Raw genomic sequence first — 17887 nt, 5'->3', positions numbered from 1 at the left:
GGAGACAGGCTGCCTACTTGCGGAATGTTTCTGAGAACACCTCTGGGAGACCTGCATCAACCAACCTAACCACCCCGTGGCTGAACACTTTAACTCCCCCTCCCACTCCGCCAAGGACATGCAGGTCCTTAATCTTCTTCCCGACCTCTCCGCCCCCACCCCCTCTTCGGCCTATCACCCTCACCTTAACCTCCTTCCACCTATTGCATTCCCAACGCCCCTCCCCCAAGCCCCTCCTCCCTACCTTTTATCTTATCCTGCTTGGCACACCTTCCTCATTCCTGAAGGAGGGCTTATGCCCGAAACATCGATTCTCCTGCTCCTTGGATGCTGCCTGACCTGCTGCGCTTTTCCAGCAACACATTTTTCAGCGGAAATGTTCAGAAATCTATCATTCAGTTGTGAAGTATACATTATATGGCACAATTAATTTTATCATTGTCCATCATATAATAGTACGAAAAGCTCAGACTCTAACACAATAAAGCTGCATGCTGTAACAATTGTTTGTCCTTATTCATCAAGTCAATAGAGAATTGAGTCTTATAATCTTCTTGCCTTTGCAGATGGTGACGATGACCCACAAATATCATGGGTAGCTTCATCGCCCTCCAGTAAAGATGTTGCATCGCCCTCCCAGATGCTAGGAGAAGGCTGTGATCTTGGCCTGGTGGATGAAGAAGGAGGAACCGGTTTGCCCTACCCATGCCAATTTTGTGACAAGTCATTCAGCCGTTTGAGTTACCTTAAGAGGCATGAGCAAATCCACAGTGACAAACTTCCTTTCAAGTGTACATTTTGTAGCCGCCTATTCAAACATAAGCGAAGTCGTGACCGTCACATCAAACTTCACACTGGAGATAAAAAGTACCACTGTCATGAGTGCGAAGCAGCTTTTTCTCGCAGTGATCATCTCAAAATCCACTTGAAAACTCACAGCTCAAGTAAGCCATTCAAGTGCACAATTTGTAAACGTGGGTTCTCGTCCACAAGTTCATTACAGAGTCATATGCAGGCTCATAAGAAGAACAAAGATCATATTACAAAGCTTGAGAAGGAGATGAAGAAAGAAGATGTTGTTTGCGATTATTGTGATGAAACATTTAATCAAGTTGAAGACTTGGAGAAACATATAGCAACAAATCACCCACAGATTTGTGAGAAAGCAGAGTTGCAATGCATCCATTGCCCTGAAGTATTTGCAGAAGAAAATGCATTGATAAATCACATCGACCTAGCCCATGGGAATAAGAAACATAAGTGTCCGATGTGCCCAGAACAGTTTCCTACAGTGGAAGAAGTCTATTGCCACTTGGATAGCCACAGACAACCGGATTCTAGTAATCACAGCATAAGTCCTGATCCTGCTACAGGAAGTGCAGCCTCAATGAGTAGCACCACCCCAGATTCTAGTGCTTCAGTAGAACGAGGTTCCACACCTGATTCTACCCTAAAACCATCTAGAAGTCACAGGAAACCTTCAGGATCTTTGGAAAGAGAAGGAAGTCAAAACTCTTGGTCACCAAAAGTCACCTATAGCTGCCCATATTGCTCGAAGCGAGATTTCAGTAGCTTGGCTGTCTTAGAAATTCATTTAAAAACTATTCACTCAGATAAACCTCAGCAAGGTCACACATGCCAATACTGCCTTGATTCACTTCCCACTTTGTATAACTTAAATGAGCACGTCCGAAAAGTCCACAAAAATAACGTTTTTCCAGTAATGCAGTTCACCAGTACATCAACATTTCACTGCAATTACTGTCCGGAAATGTTTGCAGACTTGAATAGCTTGCAGGAACACATACGAATTACGCATTGTGTTCCAAATACTCTCTCCCAAGATGGAAACCATACTTTCTTCTGTTCCCATTGTTCGCTGGGATTTCTTACTGAGTCTTCACTCTCAGACCACATTCAGCAAGCTCACTGCAATGTAGGAAATCCCAAGCTGGAGTCTCCCGCACTTCAAGCCACACAGTCCTTCATGGAAGTTTACTCTTGTCCATATTGCACCAATTCACCCATTTTTGGCACCATTCTTAAGCTCACAAAGCACATCAAGGAAAACCATAAGAACATTCCACTAGCAGCAAACAGTGGCAGAAAATCGAAGTCAGAGCAAAGTCCTGTTTCTTCTGATGCTGAAGTCTCTTCTCCCAAAAGACAGCGGTTGTCAGCAAGTGTACCATCACTGTCAAATGGGGAATACCCATGCAATCAATGTGATCTCAAGTTCTCTTCTTTTGAAAGTTTCCAAAGCCATCTGAAGTCACATTTGGAAATTCTTCTGAGGAAGCAATCCTGTCCTCAGTGTAAAGAGGATTTTGATTCCCAGGAGACCCTGTTACAACACCTCACCATACACTACATGACAACTTCAACTCATTATGTCTGTGAGAGCTGTGATAAGCAATTTTCTTCAGTTGATGACCTACAGAAGCACTTGCTGGATATGCATACTTTTGTTCTATACCACTGCACGTTGTGCCAAGAAGTGTTCGATTCCAAGGTCTCCATCCAGGTGCATTTAGCAGTGAAGCACAGTAATGAAAAGAAGATGTATCGCTGCACAGCATGCAATTGGGATTTCCGAAAGGAAGCAGATCTTCAACTTCATGTCAAGCATAGCCATTTAGGTAATCCAGCAAAGGCCCGTAAATGTATATTCTGTGGTGACACATTCAGTACAGAAGTGGAACTGCAATGCCATATTACAACACACAGTAAAAAATATAACTGTAAATTTTGCAGTAAGGCCTTCCATGCCATTATTTTGCTAGAAAAGCACTTAAGGGAGAAACACTGTGTGTTCGACAACAGCAGCCAGAATGGTACCGCAAATGGAATTGTATCATGTAACAAAAGAGTGGAAACCGATCTTCAGAACATACTGATGAAAAGTCAGGAAGCTCTAAACAGTCACGAAGCTAGTGAAGATGATATTGATGCTTCAGAACCAATGTACGGCTGTGATATCTGTGGTGCAGCATATACTATGGAGGCCCTATTGCAGAATCACAGGTTGAGAGATCACAATATTCAACCTGGAGAAGATGATTGTTCACGGAAAAAGGCTGAATTCATCAAGGGGAGCCATAAATGCAACATCTGTGCTAGGACATTTTTCTCGGAGAATGGCCTCCGAGAGCATATGCAGACCCATCGTGGACCTGCTAAGCACTACATGTGTCCTATTTGTGGTGAGAGGTTTCCTTCCCTTCTAACGCTGACTGAGCACAAGGTCACACATAGCAAAAGTCTTGATACGGGAACTTGCAGGATCTGCAAAATGCCATTGCAGAGCGAAGAGGAATTCATCGAGCATTGTCAGATGCATCCAGACCTGAGAAATTCTCTCACAGGGTTCCGTTGTGTAGTTTGCATGCAGACAGTCACCTCTACTCTTGAGCTGAAAATTCATGGAACATTCCACATGCAAAAATTGTCGGGAAACTCTGCATCATCATCTCCAAATAATCAGAGTCATCAGAGACTCTACAAGTGTGCTTTATGCCTGAAAGAGTTTAGGAGCAAACAGGACTTGGTGAAACTTGACATCAATGGCTTGCCCTATGGCTTATGTGCAGGTTGCATGAACAGAGGTACCAATGGTCAATCTTCAAATGTAACTCAACAGGAAAACAATGAACGAACCAGTGTCAGTCTTCGGTGTCCTGATTGTGCAGTTAAATTTGAAACTGTCGAGGATCTGGAGAGTCATATCCAGATAGACCATAGAGAAATGACACCAGAGACAAGTAGCCAGAAAAAGTCATCACAGGCTTCGCCTGCTCCAAGGGTAAGCAAATAAAAATATCTGTATGTTAAGAACAGGAAGTAAATTTGATTTGAATGCATGTATTCCTTAGTAAGGCAGTGTAACTAAATATGTACAGAAAACTTACAGATTTTCCTTCTTTATTGATTTAGCTTTGCGGCTTTTTTTTTAAATAAGAATTTTGGAAACATTTCAGTTTGGTACAATATTGACTGCAATTAATAGTTTCAAAGTGCAATTCAGTTTGAATGAATTTAAGTTAGTGTACAAATTTCAATGGCCAGTGAGGTGAGTTAGCCAACTTGGTTAGATGGCGAAGGTTTGGTTCAGCACAGGTCTGATTCCTGTCTGGCTGACTTTGCTATGAATGTGTTTCCTTCCCCTGCTCCTGAACCTGGAAAGCAATGGTAAACCAATAAAAACACTGCCAAGAGAAACGGGTCAAGATGAAGCATCACCAGATAATAGGCAGAGCACATTAGATGAGTGTCATCTTTAAATATACAATGCAAAATGAATACATTTAGCAATCAAATGAGTAAATAATAGTTTCCTTCATCTTATAATTGTCGGACAGAAGAAGACCTACCAGTGTATCAAGTGCCAGATGACTTTTGAGACTGAACGGGAAATACAGATCCATGTTGCAAATCATATGATTGGTAAGAAAAATGTTTTATTTTATCCACTGGAGTCATTTGAATTTCTTTTTTCGTAAGTACAGGTTTTTGAGTAGAGGTTTTGCGAGGAAATGGCTAAAGGTGTAAGTTATACCAACTATTTTGTTGTGATGTGGATATTTTGGCAATACTTTGGGCACAGCTGAGATGATATGGTAGGTCAAAGTATTCCAAACTACATTTTGTTGAACATGTCCCTTTTTAGCAATATTTTTCTGTAATTCGTGCTTGCTGTAGATTTAGTTGGATACCCACAAAATTTCAGTTTCGGTTCTACAGCTACTCTATTCTGCATTGCACTTTAGTTTTAGTATTAAAATTAGTATTTGGTTTTAGTATTAAATCTAATAATATAATTAGAATTTAGTGGCTGGAAACATCCTCAGCTGGACCTGCTTCTGCTTCCCTGGTGTTAAATGATTTGAGGTTCAGTAGAACCTCTGTTTATGCATTTCAGCACTGCACTTTAAGTGGGGTAATGGAAGCAAAGAGAGAACAGATGCAAACGTTGTTCCAGACACTGTCCAACTATTTTCATATCCTCTCGAGTCATTCTGCACCCTTCACTCCAGCCAATGTTTAGGAACATCGGCAGTAACATCGGTCTTTATTGAAGAAAAATAACAGAAATCAAAAGAATGAATTTTAAGCATTTTATACTTGAATACCAAAAATAAAGATGAAGCAATGTTTTTGCAATGTTCAGTTGCTGGCGAGCAACGAGGGAGATGGTTGTTTTGGGGATTTTTTGGCATGGGTTTGCTGTCTCAAATGAAAGAATGGGAGCGCTGTAATTGACCATAGTGTTTAACTGCTGGGGAGAAGAAAAATCAGCAAGGGCTTCTCCCTGTTCATCATAGAGTACTTGCTGCTGGACACTGTGCGCATGGACATTGGGTGAACTCAGGATGTAGCTCATTCGAATTGCTCCCCCTCCACTGCAAGCATGGTAATTCTCAATTGGGGAATACACTGAAGACTGCTGGTTCCCTTGGAACTGCATTCCAAGGAAGAGGATAGGAAAGTGGTAAATAACGTACTAGGTTTCAGATAATATTATTTATGAATAAACAACAATGTATTTATACTTTTAGGATTAATGGGGACATTACAATAAATACCTGGCATAAAAACAGAAAACACTCAGTTGGTAAGGCAGCATCTGGGGAGAGAAACAAAGTTGAGGGTTTCAGGTTGACCTTTTGATGATTTGTACTCTGCCTGGCCCATTGCTTCAAACAAAATACTGAAATGTGTTTTTAGTTCATTGGTTCGGCTGAAGGCAAACTGGATATCTTATAACATAATTTCAGTCACAGTGTGACTAGTTTGAAACCATTCCAGTGAAATATTATGCAATAGATCAAGTAAATGCATTTTATTCCCTAAATGTTGCAAAGAAGACTCATATCAGAGTTGAAACATTAATTCTATTTCCTTCTCCACAACTGTGTGACAGAACTGCTGAGCGTCTGCAGCACTTTCTGTTTTTATTATAAACATTTCGTACCATATCTCGTGCTTAAGGATATTGATAATCAGAAATAATGAGTTGACAAATTGTGTTAGATTTTACTTAGATTTTCTGTCTGATTTGATGTGGTAATTCGGTAAAATGAGGAGGCCTGAAGCACATCCCTTCAAGATTATCAGTCCCTTTTAAGGCTCTGCGGGAACCGTTCTGAAACATTTAAATGGGTGATGAAGTAAGTGTAGCTAATCTCTTTGACCTTCACCCTGGACATTAACAGTTAGATAAGCTTGTGGTGGATACCGATTGCAGGAGATTGTCTAGGTTGCAACTGAAAGCTGGTATTACTTTAATTACATATAGATTTCTTTAGTGCTGTGGAGTTCAGTCAGTTTTGTTTTTAATTTTTGCTGGAATTGATTGGAAACGTGAATTTCTTCATGGGAATTCCATCTTTTCCTGTCCTGTAAATAATAGATTGAGCATGCCAGATTGGAGCACTTCAAGTGAGGGGGGCACAAAGTTTGTTTTTCCTACAATGTGCACACATCAACTCAAAAGACGTTTAGAGAACAGAAGAGTCTTTTATTGATGGTAACTACCTCTCAAAAGTTTGTTATTCTCCTTATCCTCTCCTTGCTGCCAGCTTTGGGAAGAGTTGTCAGCTGCTGACTGAAGGACAGTAGCCTGCTTCAACCAGGTAAACAGCATTCTTTCTACCAGTTAAGGTCACCACTGTTTTGAAATTCTTGGCCACAGGATTTTTCCAGGTAGTATCTGGTGACCTTTCCCACATTATTCAGTCCACAGCTCACCGCCACATTAAAAAGGTCACTGATTGTCTGTTCAGGAGCGCAACACAATTCACATCCTTCCCGATGGAGCCAAAGAAGCTGAGAGGAAGTGCAAGTTACAGCCTGGTATGGTTCCCAAAGGTGCAAGGAGCAACTGACAGAAGCAGATAGCACTCAAAGTGCTATATGTCAACTTCCTAAACTTTGAGAGTGGAAAGACTTGTTATTCCATTAGTTCACCTATTTAAAATGCCACTGAAATTATCTTGCATGTGAATGCCCAATACCAGAAAATTAGCAGGATATTTTTATCATGTGATAATCCACCATATCAGATTCAACATTTTGTGCCATATATCATGCTGCTGATTGGCAAACTTACCTGTCCTCTATTGTCATAACTAATGAATCCAGCTCATTTACCGCAAATAGAAGGGACAACAGTCAATATATAGGAGATGCATGCAATCTAAGATAGGCCATTGAGAGAACAGAAAATGATTTGTAATTTTATCACCCCGCGCTCTTCAGAGACTTAGCAGAGTTGTGGTTTCAAAGTCACCATGGATGAAGCATGAATATTTAAGGGTTTGTTTCAGCAGGACAGGATGAAAGCAATACGAGGTGAGGTAGCTCTATTAAACTTTGGATCACTCCAGAAATGAGAAGCAATCTGAGTTCAGGTGATAAAACTGTAACATCAGTTGATTGGAGTTAAGAAATAGCAAATAAATTATGGCTTTGGTGGGAATAATTTATTTGGTTCCTGACAGTAGATAAATTATGGCTCAGAGTATAAATATACAAATAGGAGAAAAACAAAGCCCTGGAGAAACTCAGCAGGCAACATCTGTGGAGAGAGAAATACTGAATGTTTCGAGTCTGATATGACTTCTACAGAACTGTGTGCCGGGGTCTGTAAGAAAGGTACTGCTATAATTGTGGACAATATTAATGTTCATAAAGATAGGACAAATCAAACTGGCAATGTTGACCTGGAGGAGAGGTTCATAGAGTGTATGCTTGGCAGTTTCTTCAAACAGTGTGTTCTGGAGCCAACTAATAAACTGGCCTTTTAGACTTGTTTTCATGGCTTATTTTAGACCTTTATTGCATAGTGAGATAATAAAGGATCCTTGAGGTAAAAGCAATTGTAACATTATAGAATTTTGCATTTCACTTCATGGTAAGAAATGTGGTTCAAAACTTTAAATAAAGGCATTTACAAGGATAATTAGTTAGAGTTGGTTAAAGTAGATAGAGAAAATATGTTAAATAGTAAAATAACAGAAGTACTGGCAGATATTCAAGGAGATATTTCATCATTCTCAGCATAGATATGCTCCATTGAGAAAGAATGTGAATGTTTCTCAGATTCAAGCTGTGGACAACAAAGGAAATTAAGGATGGTGTTAAACTAATGTAAAAGCGTACATTGTTGTGAGAATTGATGGTGGCCTCGAACATTACAAGAGATTTAGAAACTAGTAAAGGATGCCTTAAAATAATTAAGTGTGAGAAATTGGAATACAAGATGAAACTAGCAAAAATATAAAACAGACAGTAAAAGCTTCTACAAGTATGTAAAAAGGAAACGCTTATCTAAAATCAGCCTTGGTTTTTTAAAAGGGAAAACCGGAGAATGAATAAATTGGAAAAATGGAAATGATGGATACTAACGACAGGTGTTTACTATCTGTCTTCACAATACAGGACACAAAAAGCATCTTAACAGTGCTAGCAAAATGGACAAAAAGTAAGGAGCAATTTAAGACTATCACAATCACCAGAGAACAAGTTTCAGGAAAAGTAATGATGTAACAGTCTCTCAAGTTCCATAGATCTGAGAGTCTGCATCCTAGCTTCTTAAAAGAAGATCATTAGCTATTACCAAAATTTCCTAGTCAAAAGTTAAATGACATCAGGTCAAAGTCCAACAGGTTTATTTGAAATCGCAAACCTTTTGAGCCCTGCTCCTTTGTCGGGTGAAGTGACTTCACCTGACAAAGGAGCAGTTCTCCAAAATTTTGTAATTTCAAATAAAGCTGTTGGGGTATAATCTGGTGTGATGTGACTTCTAACTTTGTCCACCACAGTTCAACACTGGCACCTCCACATCACAATCTCATGAATTCTAAAAAAATCCAAACAGATTGGAAAACCATAAATGTAATGCTATTGTTCAAGAAAGGAGAGAGACAAAAAATAGGAAACATTAGGCCTGTTCTCCTAATATTGAAATTGGGAAGATATTCCAGTCCATTGTTAATAGAGTAGTAACAGAACATTTAAAAATCATAAATACGATAAGGCAGAGTGAACATAGTTGTGAAAGGAAAATCATGCTTGTCAAGTTCTTTGAGAATGTCAGCAGGGGTACAGTAGATGTGTATTTTTTCTTTCTAATTTAATAATGTGCCACATTAAAGTGTGCTACCTAAAATAAGAGCTGATGGTGTAAGGGATATTAGCAGAGATAGAGGTTAGCTCATGAACAGGAAATGGAGAGGTGGGATTAATAGTTTTCAGTTTGGCAAGGTGTAGCTAGTGGAGTGCCACAGGGTCAATGTTAATGTTTCTGATCAATGTTAATGACTTAGTTGAAGGAACCAAATGTATTCTGGCCAAATTTGCAGATGATACAAAGGTAGGACGGGAGTTAGATTGTGAGGATGATACAAACAGTCGGCAAAGGAGGGAACTAGGTTGTGATTGTGGAAAGAAATTCTCATTTTGAATGCAACATGGAAAGTGTTAGTGAGTGCAGGCTCAATAGACCAAATGGCCAATACTGATTCTTGTTCTCACAATTTTTAGGCATTTAAGCATTTTTTAAAAAATATCACTGGAAACTTTTGCCAATGCAGTGGTTAGTTAACATTATGCAAATATCAGCAACAATAATGAAATTAATGACCAGAGAGCCTGCTTTGATGGTGATGGTTGAGGCATCTAGACTGAACAGACTCCTGAACTACAGCTTTTTCATCAAGTCATGGTATGGAATCTGTATATTCCCTGAGAAATTAAGTGGAACCATTATTTAATTTCTCACCTAAACTCAGTCAGAGCTGCATTAGTTGACAGCCAAGATTGTGCACTGTAAGTCTCAGGTGAAGCTAGGAGTCTTCATTCAGGCGAGTGTGTTCAGGTTTATCCTGAAAACATTTGTTTTAGATACTTGGTTATGTGTGGTGGAGCCATACAATACAGTCCAGAATCTTTGTAATTTGCTCTGTACTAAAGAAGCTTCCAAAAGCTGAAAGGAATGCCGATGAAGAGGTGGGGTGAAAACGCTATTCCCTAAAACATGAGGAAGAATTACAGGAAGGAGTGGAGATGGGTAAAGGCAACCAGCAGCCAGGGAGAGAAGTGTTTCTTATAGCCTGGTGCTGTCAACAAACTGTGGCTGATGTACAATTTTTTCATTTTGTTATAGAGTCATAAAGTCATTCAGCACGGAAGCAGACTCTTTGACCTAACTCATCCATGCTGACCAAGTTTCCCAGACTAAACTAGTCCCACTTGCCTTCACTTGGCTCATATCCCTCTAAACTTTTTCTATTCATGTGCCATCCAAATGTTGTATCTGTACCTGCATCTACCACTTTGGCAGTTCATTTCCAACATACGAACTATCCTCTGCGTGAAAAAATTGCCCCTCAGGTCTCTCTTAAATTTTTATCCTATCACCTTAAGAGCACAACCCCTAGTTTTGAACTCACCTACCCTTGGAAAAAAAACTTTGCTATTCACTTTATCTGTGCTCCTCATGATTTTGTAAACCTGGAAGGGTCAACATTTATTGTCCATCTTTATTCACCCTAGAAAAGATGGTGGTCAGCCACTGTCTTGAATTGCAGCAGTCTATGTGGTGTGGATAGGCTCACATGCTGTTAGGGAGGGACTTCCAGGATTTTGACCCGGTTGAATTGAAAGAATAGACATGGTTCCAAAATCAGAATGATTTGTGATGTGATGGGGAACATACACAGAGTGGTGGTGTTCACATACGTCTACTGCACTTCCTTCTCAGAAGCAGAATTTGGAAAGTGCTGTTGAAAGAGCCTTGGTGAGTTGCTGCACAACATCTCATTGACTGTAAGCACTGCTGCCACTGTGTACCGGTGGAAGACGGAGTGAATATTCAATGTGTTGGTTGTGGTGCTGATCGAGAGAACTGCTTTGACCTGGCTGATGGTGAACTTCTGTGGTATTATGGGAGCTGTATTAATCCAGAGAGTATTGCATTTCATTCCTGATATCGAGATGGTGGGAAAGGTTCATTTTCTTCACTTGTGGCATGTGAGCGTGGCTTGCTGGCCAGCATTTATTGCCTGTTTCTTGTTGCCCTAGGGAAGATGGTGGTGATGAGCTGCCCTCTAGAGCTGTTGCAGTCTACATGCTGTTTATATAATACATGCACCCACGCTGCCCTTAAGGAGGGAATTCCAGGATTTTGACCCAGGGAACGGTGATAAAGTTCCAAGTCAAGATGGTAAATGGCTTGGAGGGGAAGTTGCAGGTGGAGGTGTTCCCATGTATCTGCTGCCTTTAACCTTTAAGATGGTTAGGGGCTTGAAAGATGCTGTCTAAGGATTTTTGGTGAATTTCTGCAATGCATTTGTACGTAGTACAGACTGCTGCTACTGAGCTTTAGTGATGGAGGGAGTGGATGTTTGTGGATATGATGCAGTCAAGCAGACTGCTTTGTCCTGGATGGTGTAAAGCTCTTGAGTGGTGTTGGAGCTGCACCCATCTGGGCAAGTGGGGAGTATTCCTTCACACTCCTGTCTTGCCCCTTGTAGATGATGGACAGTCTTTGATGAGTCAGGAGATATGTTACTTGCCACAGTAATCTGAGCCTTGACCTGCTTTTGTAGCCACTGTATTTCAGTTTCTGGTCAATGGTAACCCTGAGGATGTTGATAGTGGAATTAGGGTCAGGACAGTAATGGTAACACGATTGAATGTGAAGGGGTGGTGGTTAGATTGTTTCTTATTGGAGACAGTCATAGCCTGGCATTTGTGTGGCACAAATGTTTCTTGCCACTTGTCGGCCCAAGCCTGGATATTGTCCACATCTTGTTGAATTTGACCATGAACTGCTTTAATATCTGAGGAGTCACAAATAGTGCCGAACATTGTGCAGTCACTGGTGACCATCCTCCCTTTGGACCTTATATGAGGGAAGGTCATTGATGAAGCAATTGAGGATGGGCAGGCCTAGGACTTTACCCTGAGAACTCCTGCAGAGATGTGATGGAGATTAGATGGCTGGCCGTCAAACAACCATCTTCCTATGTGCCAGAGATGACTTCAACCAGCAGAGAGTTAGCCCCCTAATACTCACTGATTCCAGTTTTGCAAGGGCCCCTTGATGCCACAATCAATCAAATGCATATTTGATGGCAGGGGTTGTCACTTCTGGAATTCAACTTTTTTTTGTTCATGCTTGAACTAAGGCTATAATGAGGTCAGGGGCTGAGTGGCCCTGGCGGAACCCAAACTGGGTGTCACTGAGCAGCCGCTGCTTGATAGCAATGTTGATGACACCATCCATCACTTTACTGATGGTTGAGAGTAGACTGTTGGGACGTTTATTGTCTGGATTGGATTTGTCCTGCTTTTTTTGAACAGCACCTAGCTGGGCAATTTTCCACATTGTTGGTGGATGCCAGTGTTTTGCCGTACTGGAAGAGCTTGGCTAGGGAAGTGGCAAATTTTGGAGCATAAGTGTTCAGTACTTTTGCCGGAATGTTTTCAGGGCTTGTCGTCTTTGCAGTTTCCAGTTACTCCAACCTTTTCTTGATATCCCATGAAGTGATTTGAATTGGCTGAAGACTAGTATCTGTAATGCTGGGGACCACTGGAGGAGTCCAAGATCAATGGTTCATATTGAGAGTATATTTATGTGGCAGTAAAATTCTGGTCAATAAAAAAATGCCAGGATGTTGATAGTGGTGAATTCAGCAATGACAGTTTTGTAGATTATCAAAGTGAGATATCAGCTCCTGTCATGCTGGATTGTTGTCATGAATGGAAGGGCAATGACATTCTCACCCCATAATTCAGCTCATCTCTATATTCAGACCAAGGCTGTAATGTGCTGCGGAGCCAAATGGCCTTAGTGGAACACAAACTGAGCATAAGTAAGTAGGTTGTATTATATAAATGCTGTTTATTGTTTTGTTAGCTAACACAGACTATAATGCTAATAAATCTTACTGGCATGATTAACCGTGCCTATAAGGAATAGCTTCAGTCACTAACCAACCATTCTAATTTTTGGTTCTGTATTGTTGCATTGCTGTTCTTCACCTATCTGCTGTTTAAGCTGTTACCTGAGTGTTCGTCACCTCCAAACACAACTATTCCACTGCTGTCTGACACTCAGATATTGCTACTCACTCCTTAGCCCTCTGTTCAATGAACTACAATAGTTCAGTCCCTGATACCTCCAATTTAAATTTCTTATTTTGTGTTCAAACTCCTCTATGACCTTTCCCCTTCTGTCACAGCTTTGAACCTTGCAATCCTTTGAGAATCAGCTTTGCTCCAACTCTGGCCTCTTGCACATTCTTTACATCTTTTGCCTTCATCAACAGCTTTCTTGTTTTTAGTTGCCTCGGCTGCTAATTCTCTCCTAAGAATGTCCATGACCCTCCAAACAAACCTATCTTATCAGTTGTATGAATGTAGTTATTTTCATGTATCTGGTGTTGAATGGCATCAGCAAATAAAGTTGATCTGACATGTGAATGTAAAAGTGAGTGCTCACTTGACCAGTGAGTAGAGATTTACAGACTGATTTTGTTAAGCTGGAGAGGGTTCAGGAGAGACTTATCAGGATGTTGCTTGGTACAGAAGGTATGAGTTGTAAGGAGAGAGTGGATAGGCTGGGACTTTTTACTCTGGAGCATAGGACGTTGAGGGGTTAACTTACAGAAGTTCATAAAATCATGAGGGGTATAGATAGGGTTAATGATAGTTGTCTTTTCCCTAGTCACACTTCACCTTCACTTGGGACTATATTACTGTTCCTGCACTGTCACAAAATCTATTCTGAACAGCATTCTGAATGTCCCTAAACAAGAAGGACTGCAGTTGTTCAAGAAGACAGCTCCTTATTTTCACCAGACAAGTTAAGGATGAACAATAAATGCTGGCCAAGCCAGCAAGAAAATACATCCAATGAATGAAAAGTTAGTAGCTCTCAGGCTGTGAAATTTGTGGGTTTAAGTTACACTCCAGAGGCCTGAGCACAGAAATCTAGGCTGAATCTCCAGTGCATTGCTGAGGGAGTGCTCTACTGTCAGAGATTTATTTTTACAATGAGATGTATAACATGTGAATATAACATATCTCATGACACGATTTGAAAGAAGAGAAGAGCGTGGGCTGCACCTAATTTCATGCCCAATATTTATTCCTCAATCAACAAAACTGAAAGAAGCATATCTGTTCATTATCGCCTTGCTATTTGTAAGAGTGGGCAGTGTGCAAAATGGCTGCTGGGATTCCAACACACTTCACTGGCTGTCAAGTGCTTTGCAGTTGCCCTCAGGCCATGAAAGGTGCTACGTAGTGAGGTCTTTTTTACTGTGTTTATAAAGTGCTTCCTGAGAGAGATGGTGTTGAGCGTTAGACATGTTTTTTCTGAAAATTGGAACGACTTGTTTGGAGGAAATAGTTGACTCTTTCTTACATGTTATTTACATCCACCGTGTAACGGGGTTTGTATTACCAATTCGTAAAGTGTCATAACAGGTAATGATCAGTGATTGTGTTCCGAACCGTTTATTTTATAACTGTTTTAAAAAAAGAAAAAAAGAGCAGTGTTTTCGAGGATTCATTCTTTCTTACCTGCACTTGAACCTTGTCACTCATCAATGTTAGGATATAAGATTACCTTTGGAGCCTTATGGTCCTTCCAAAATTGAATGTCAGCTTGTATTCCAAGTGTAAAAGTGAACTGGTGGTGTGGGCTTCGGTGGTCTCCATCTTTGTAGTTTGCTACATGAGTTCTGTTCTGTGTGCAGAGATGTCTCAGATACCCCCAAACAGCTTTGTAACACAGCCCTTCTTATCAGCTTGATCTCCTGGAGAAAATTCTTAGGTACCAATAGGTAAAACATCCATTTATGGGGTGAAAATATGAGGCTGACGATTAATGCAGTTATACCATGTGGTTGAAAAGGGAGTTGATTTATTTGCTCACTACGTGCAAAATTACAATTTTTAGGGCTTAAAAAATGGGGTCATCTTATAAACTGGGCTGAAATATAAGTCACATTATAAGGTAAACAAAGAGCTGGCTTCAGACACATGAATGGCATCTTATACAGACTTTGTATCTTAATGCATTTTGTTTTGGAAAAAAAAAATCAACATGCCCAAGTAACATACTGTAGTTAAACTCTCTGTGAATTGATAAATCTCAACACTTTTGCCAAAAAATATCAGCCTAGAAATGAAACTATGCCATCCTGATTATAGAGTCAGAGTTATACGGCATGGAAACCTCTCTGTCCAACTTATCCGTGCCAGATATCCTAAACTGATCTAGTCCCACTTGCCAGCATTTGGCCCATTTCTTTATAAACCCTTCCTATTCATATACCCATGCAGATATCTTTTAAATGTTATAACTGTACCCACTTCCACCATTTCCTCTGGCAGCTGACAATATACATGCACCACTCCCTGCCTGAAAGATTTGTCCCTCAGGTCCCTTTTAAATCTTCCCCCTCTCTCCTTAAATCTATACCTTCTGGTTTTGGACTCCCCCACCTGAGGAAAAATACCTCGGCTATTCACCTATCCATGCCCCTCGTGATTTTATAAACCTCTATTGGGTCACCCCTCAGCCTCTGATGCTCCAGGAAAAAACAGCCCCAGCTTATTCAGCCTCTCCCTATAGCTCAAACCTTCCAACCGCGGCAAATCTTTGTAAGTCTTTTCTGATCCCTTCTAAGACCATCTTTCCAATAGTAGGGAGACCGGAATTAAATGCAGTATTCTAAAAGTGGCCTCACCAATGTCCTAACAGCCATAGCATGAAGCCTTAACTTCTGCATTCACTACCCTGTCTACCTGTGACCCAATTTCAAGGAACTGTGCACCTGCACCCCAAAGTCTCTTTGTTCGGCAACACTCCCAGGGCCCTATGATTAACCGTGTAAGTCCTGCAGTGGTTTTCCTTACCAAAAAACACCTCACATTTATCAAAATTAAACTTCAAAAACCAAAGCCCAATGTAAAATTCGTGTAGGATCAAATTAAACTTTGATTATGATTGTAATGCTGCAAGTATTGACCCTCAACAATTTTGCATATTTGGGTATGCTTGTGCCTTTACTCTGTTCGTTAATGCTTCTGATCTTATGGCTACCGTTAATATGTAAGTTTGCTCACTGAGCTTGAAAGTTTGTTTTCAGACGTTTCGTCACCATACTAGGTAACATCATCAATGAGAGTGTCTGGTGAAGTGCTGGTGGTATGTCCCATCTCTCTGTTTATAGGTCTTGGTTTCTTAAGGTGGGTGATGTCATTTCGGGTTTTGTTTTTAAGGTTAGGTGGATAGGATCTATGTCGATGTATTTATTGATGGAGTTCTGGTTAGATTGCCATGCCTCTAAGAATTGTCGTGAGTTTTTGTTTTGCCGGTCCTAGGCTGTGTGTGTGTTGTCCCAGTCAAAGTGGTGTCTTTCTTTGTCTGTATGTAGGGAAACTCGTCAGAGTGGGTCATGTGTTTTGGTGGTCAGTTGGTGTTCATGTATCCTGATGGCAAGTTTCCTGCTAGTTTGTCTGATGTAGTGTTTTTTACAGTTCTTGCATGGTATCTTGTAAATTATGTTAGTTTTGCTGGTAGTATCTATTGGATCCTATAGGTTCATTAGTTGCTGTTTAAGTGTGTTGGTAGGTTTGTGGGCTACCATGATGCCAAGGGGTCTGAGTAGTCTGGAAGTCATTTCTGATACGTCTTTGATGGTATATGGTGGTGAGGCTATAGTTTTTGGTTGCGTTGTGTCTGCTTGTTTGGATTTGTTACTGAGGAATCGGCGGATTATGTTTATTGGGTACCCGTTTTTCTTGAAAATGTTGTATAGATATTTTTCTTCTGCTATTTGTAGTTCTTGGATGCTGCAGTGTGATGTAGCTCATTGAAATAATCTCTTGATGCAGCTCTGTTTGTGGGTGTTGGGATGATTGCTTCTGAAGTATTTGGACTGTGTTTTTGTTGTTTTTCTGTAAACACTTGTTTGAAGCTCTCTGTTAACTGTAAGTTCAACTGTCACGTCTAGGAATGGTAGTCTGTTGTCGTTCTCCTCCACTTTTGTGAATTTTATGCCTGTCAGGACATTGTTGATGGTGTTATGTTTCCTCTAATTTGTTCCGTTTTGTGTTGACGAAGGTTTCACCTATTCAGCGGACCCAAAGTTTGGGTTGGATAGATGGGAGGGCAGTTTGTTCAAGTCTCTGCATTACTGCTTCCGCTATGAGCCCTGATGTTGGTGGTCCCATGGCTGTTCCGTTGACTTGTTTATAGGTTTTGTTACTGAATGTGTAGTGAGTGGTGAGGCACAGGTCCACTAGCTTGAGGATGTTGTCCTTGCTGATGAAGTTGGTGCTGACTGATGTTTGTGGTCCTGGTTTTTCTAGTAGTGATACCTAATGTCAAAGGAGATGTTATGGCAACAATTTTAATTTTATTTTTATTTTCGTAATCTTTCTGTCATCAGGCAAAAAAGAAGTTGCTGACCCTCTTCCAACTTACAATATTTGATCTTGTGCACTGATAAGGGTATGATGGCTGAGTTTGAAGATCTTTGATGTCTTATTCAGACGATGTCTCAGACATCAAGAAATATGAGTGACACCATATGCAGAACTTTGCAAAATATCAGCTAAAAGTCAAATTTCACAGAGCTTTATCGAGGGTTTCTCTCTATAAGCTCTCATGAGTTATCATGCAATTTTCCACGGTACACCCAATGACGTATGCCTCCAATTGCACTGCACATGTGCAATCTTGTGCATGACTGGTGAAATGGTCACTGATGCTAGGATACAACACAACTGATTTTTTGACCTTTTTATTTGTCTCTTACTATGCCTGGTTCTAAGCAACAATTCCTCTTAATAAGTACTGAAAATA

At 40.5% G+C, this 17887-nt stretch overlaps 1 protein-coding gene across 6 annotated transcripts in view; it reads left to right on the top strand.

The window, feature by feature from the left end:
* znf423 (zinc finger protein 423) overlaps positions 1 to 17887 on the top strand; it is a 376444-nt gene that overhangs the window by 164739 nt on the left and 193818 nt on the right. For 5 of the 6 annotated variants that reach the window (XM_043706939.1, XM_043706936.1, XM_043706937.1 and 2 more), the window contains 2 exons: positions 567 to 3802; positions 4359 to 4443. In XM_043706939.1, coding sequence (XP_043562874.1) covers positions 567 to 3802; positions 4359 to 4443 — 3321 coding nt within the window. The remainder of the gene's footprint in view (positions 1 to 566; positions 3803 to 4358; positions 4444 to 17887) is intronic. The other variant, XM_043706935.1, reaches the window with a different exon arrangement.

Source organism: Chiloscyllium plagiosum, chromosome 17, assembly GCF_004010195.1.
Source record: "Chiloscyllium plagiosum isolate BGI_BamShark_2017 chromosome 17, ASM401019v2, whole genome shotgun sequence".
NCBI classification, from domain to species: domain Eukaryota; kingdom Metazoa; phylum Chordata; class Chondrichthyes; order Orectolobiformes; family Hemiscylliidae; genus Chiloscyllium; species Chiloscyllium plagiosum.
Note: the sequence above shows the minus strand (reverse complement) of the source record. Positions and strands in the feature narration are given on the sequence as shown.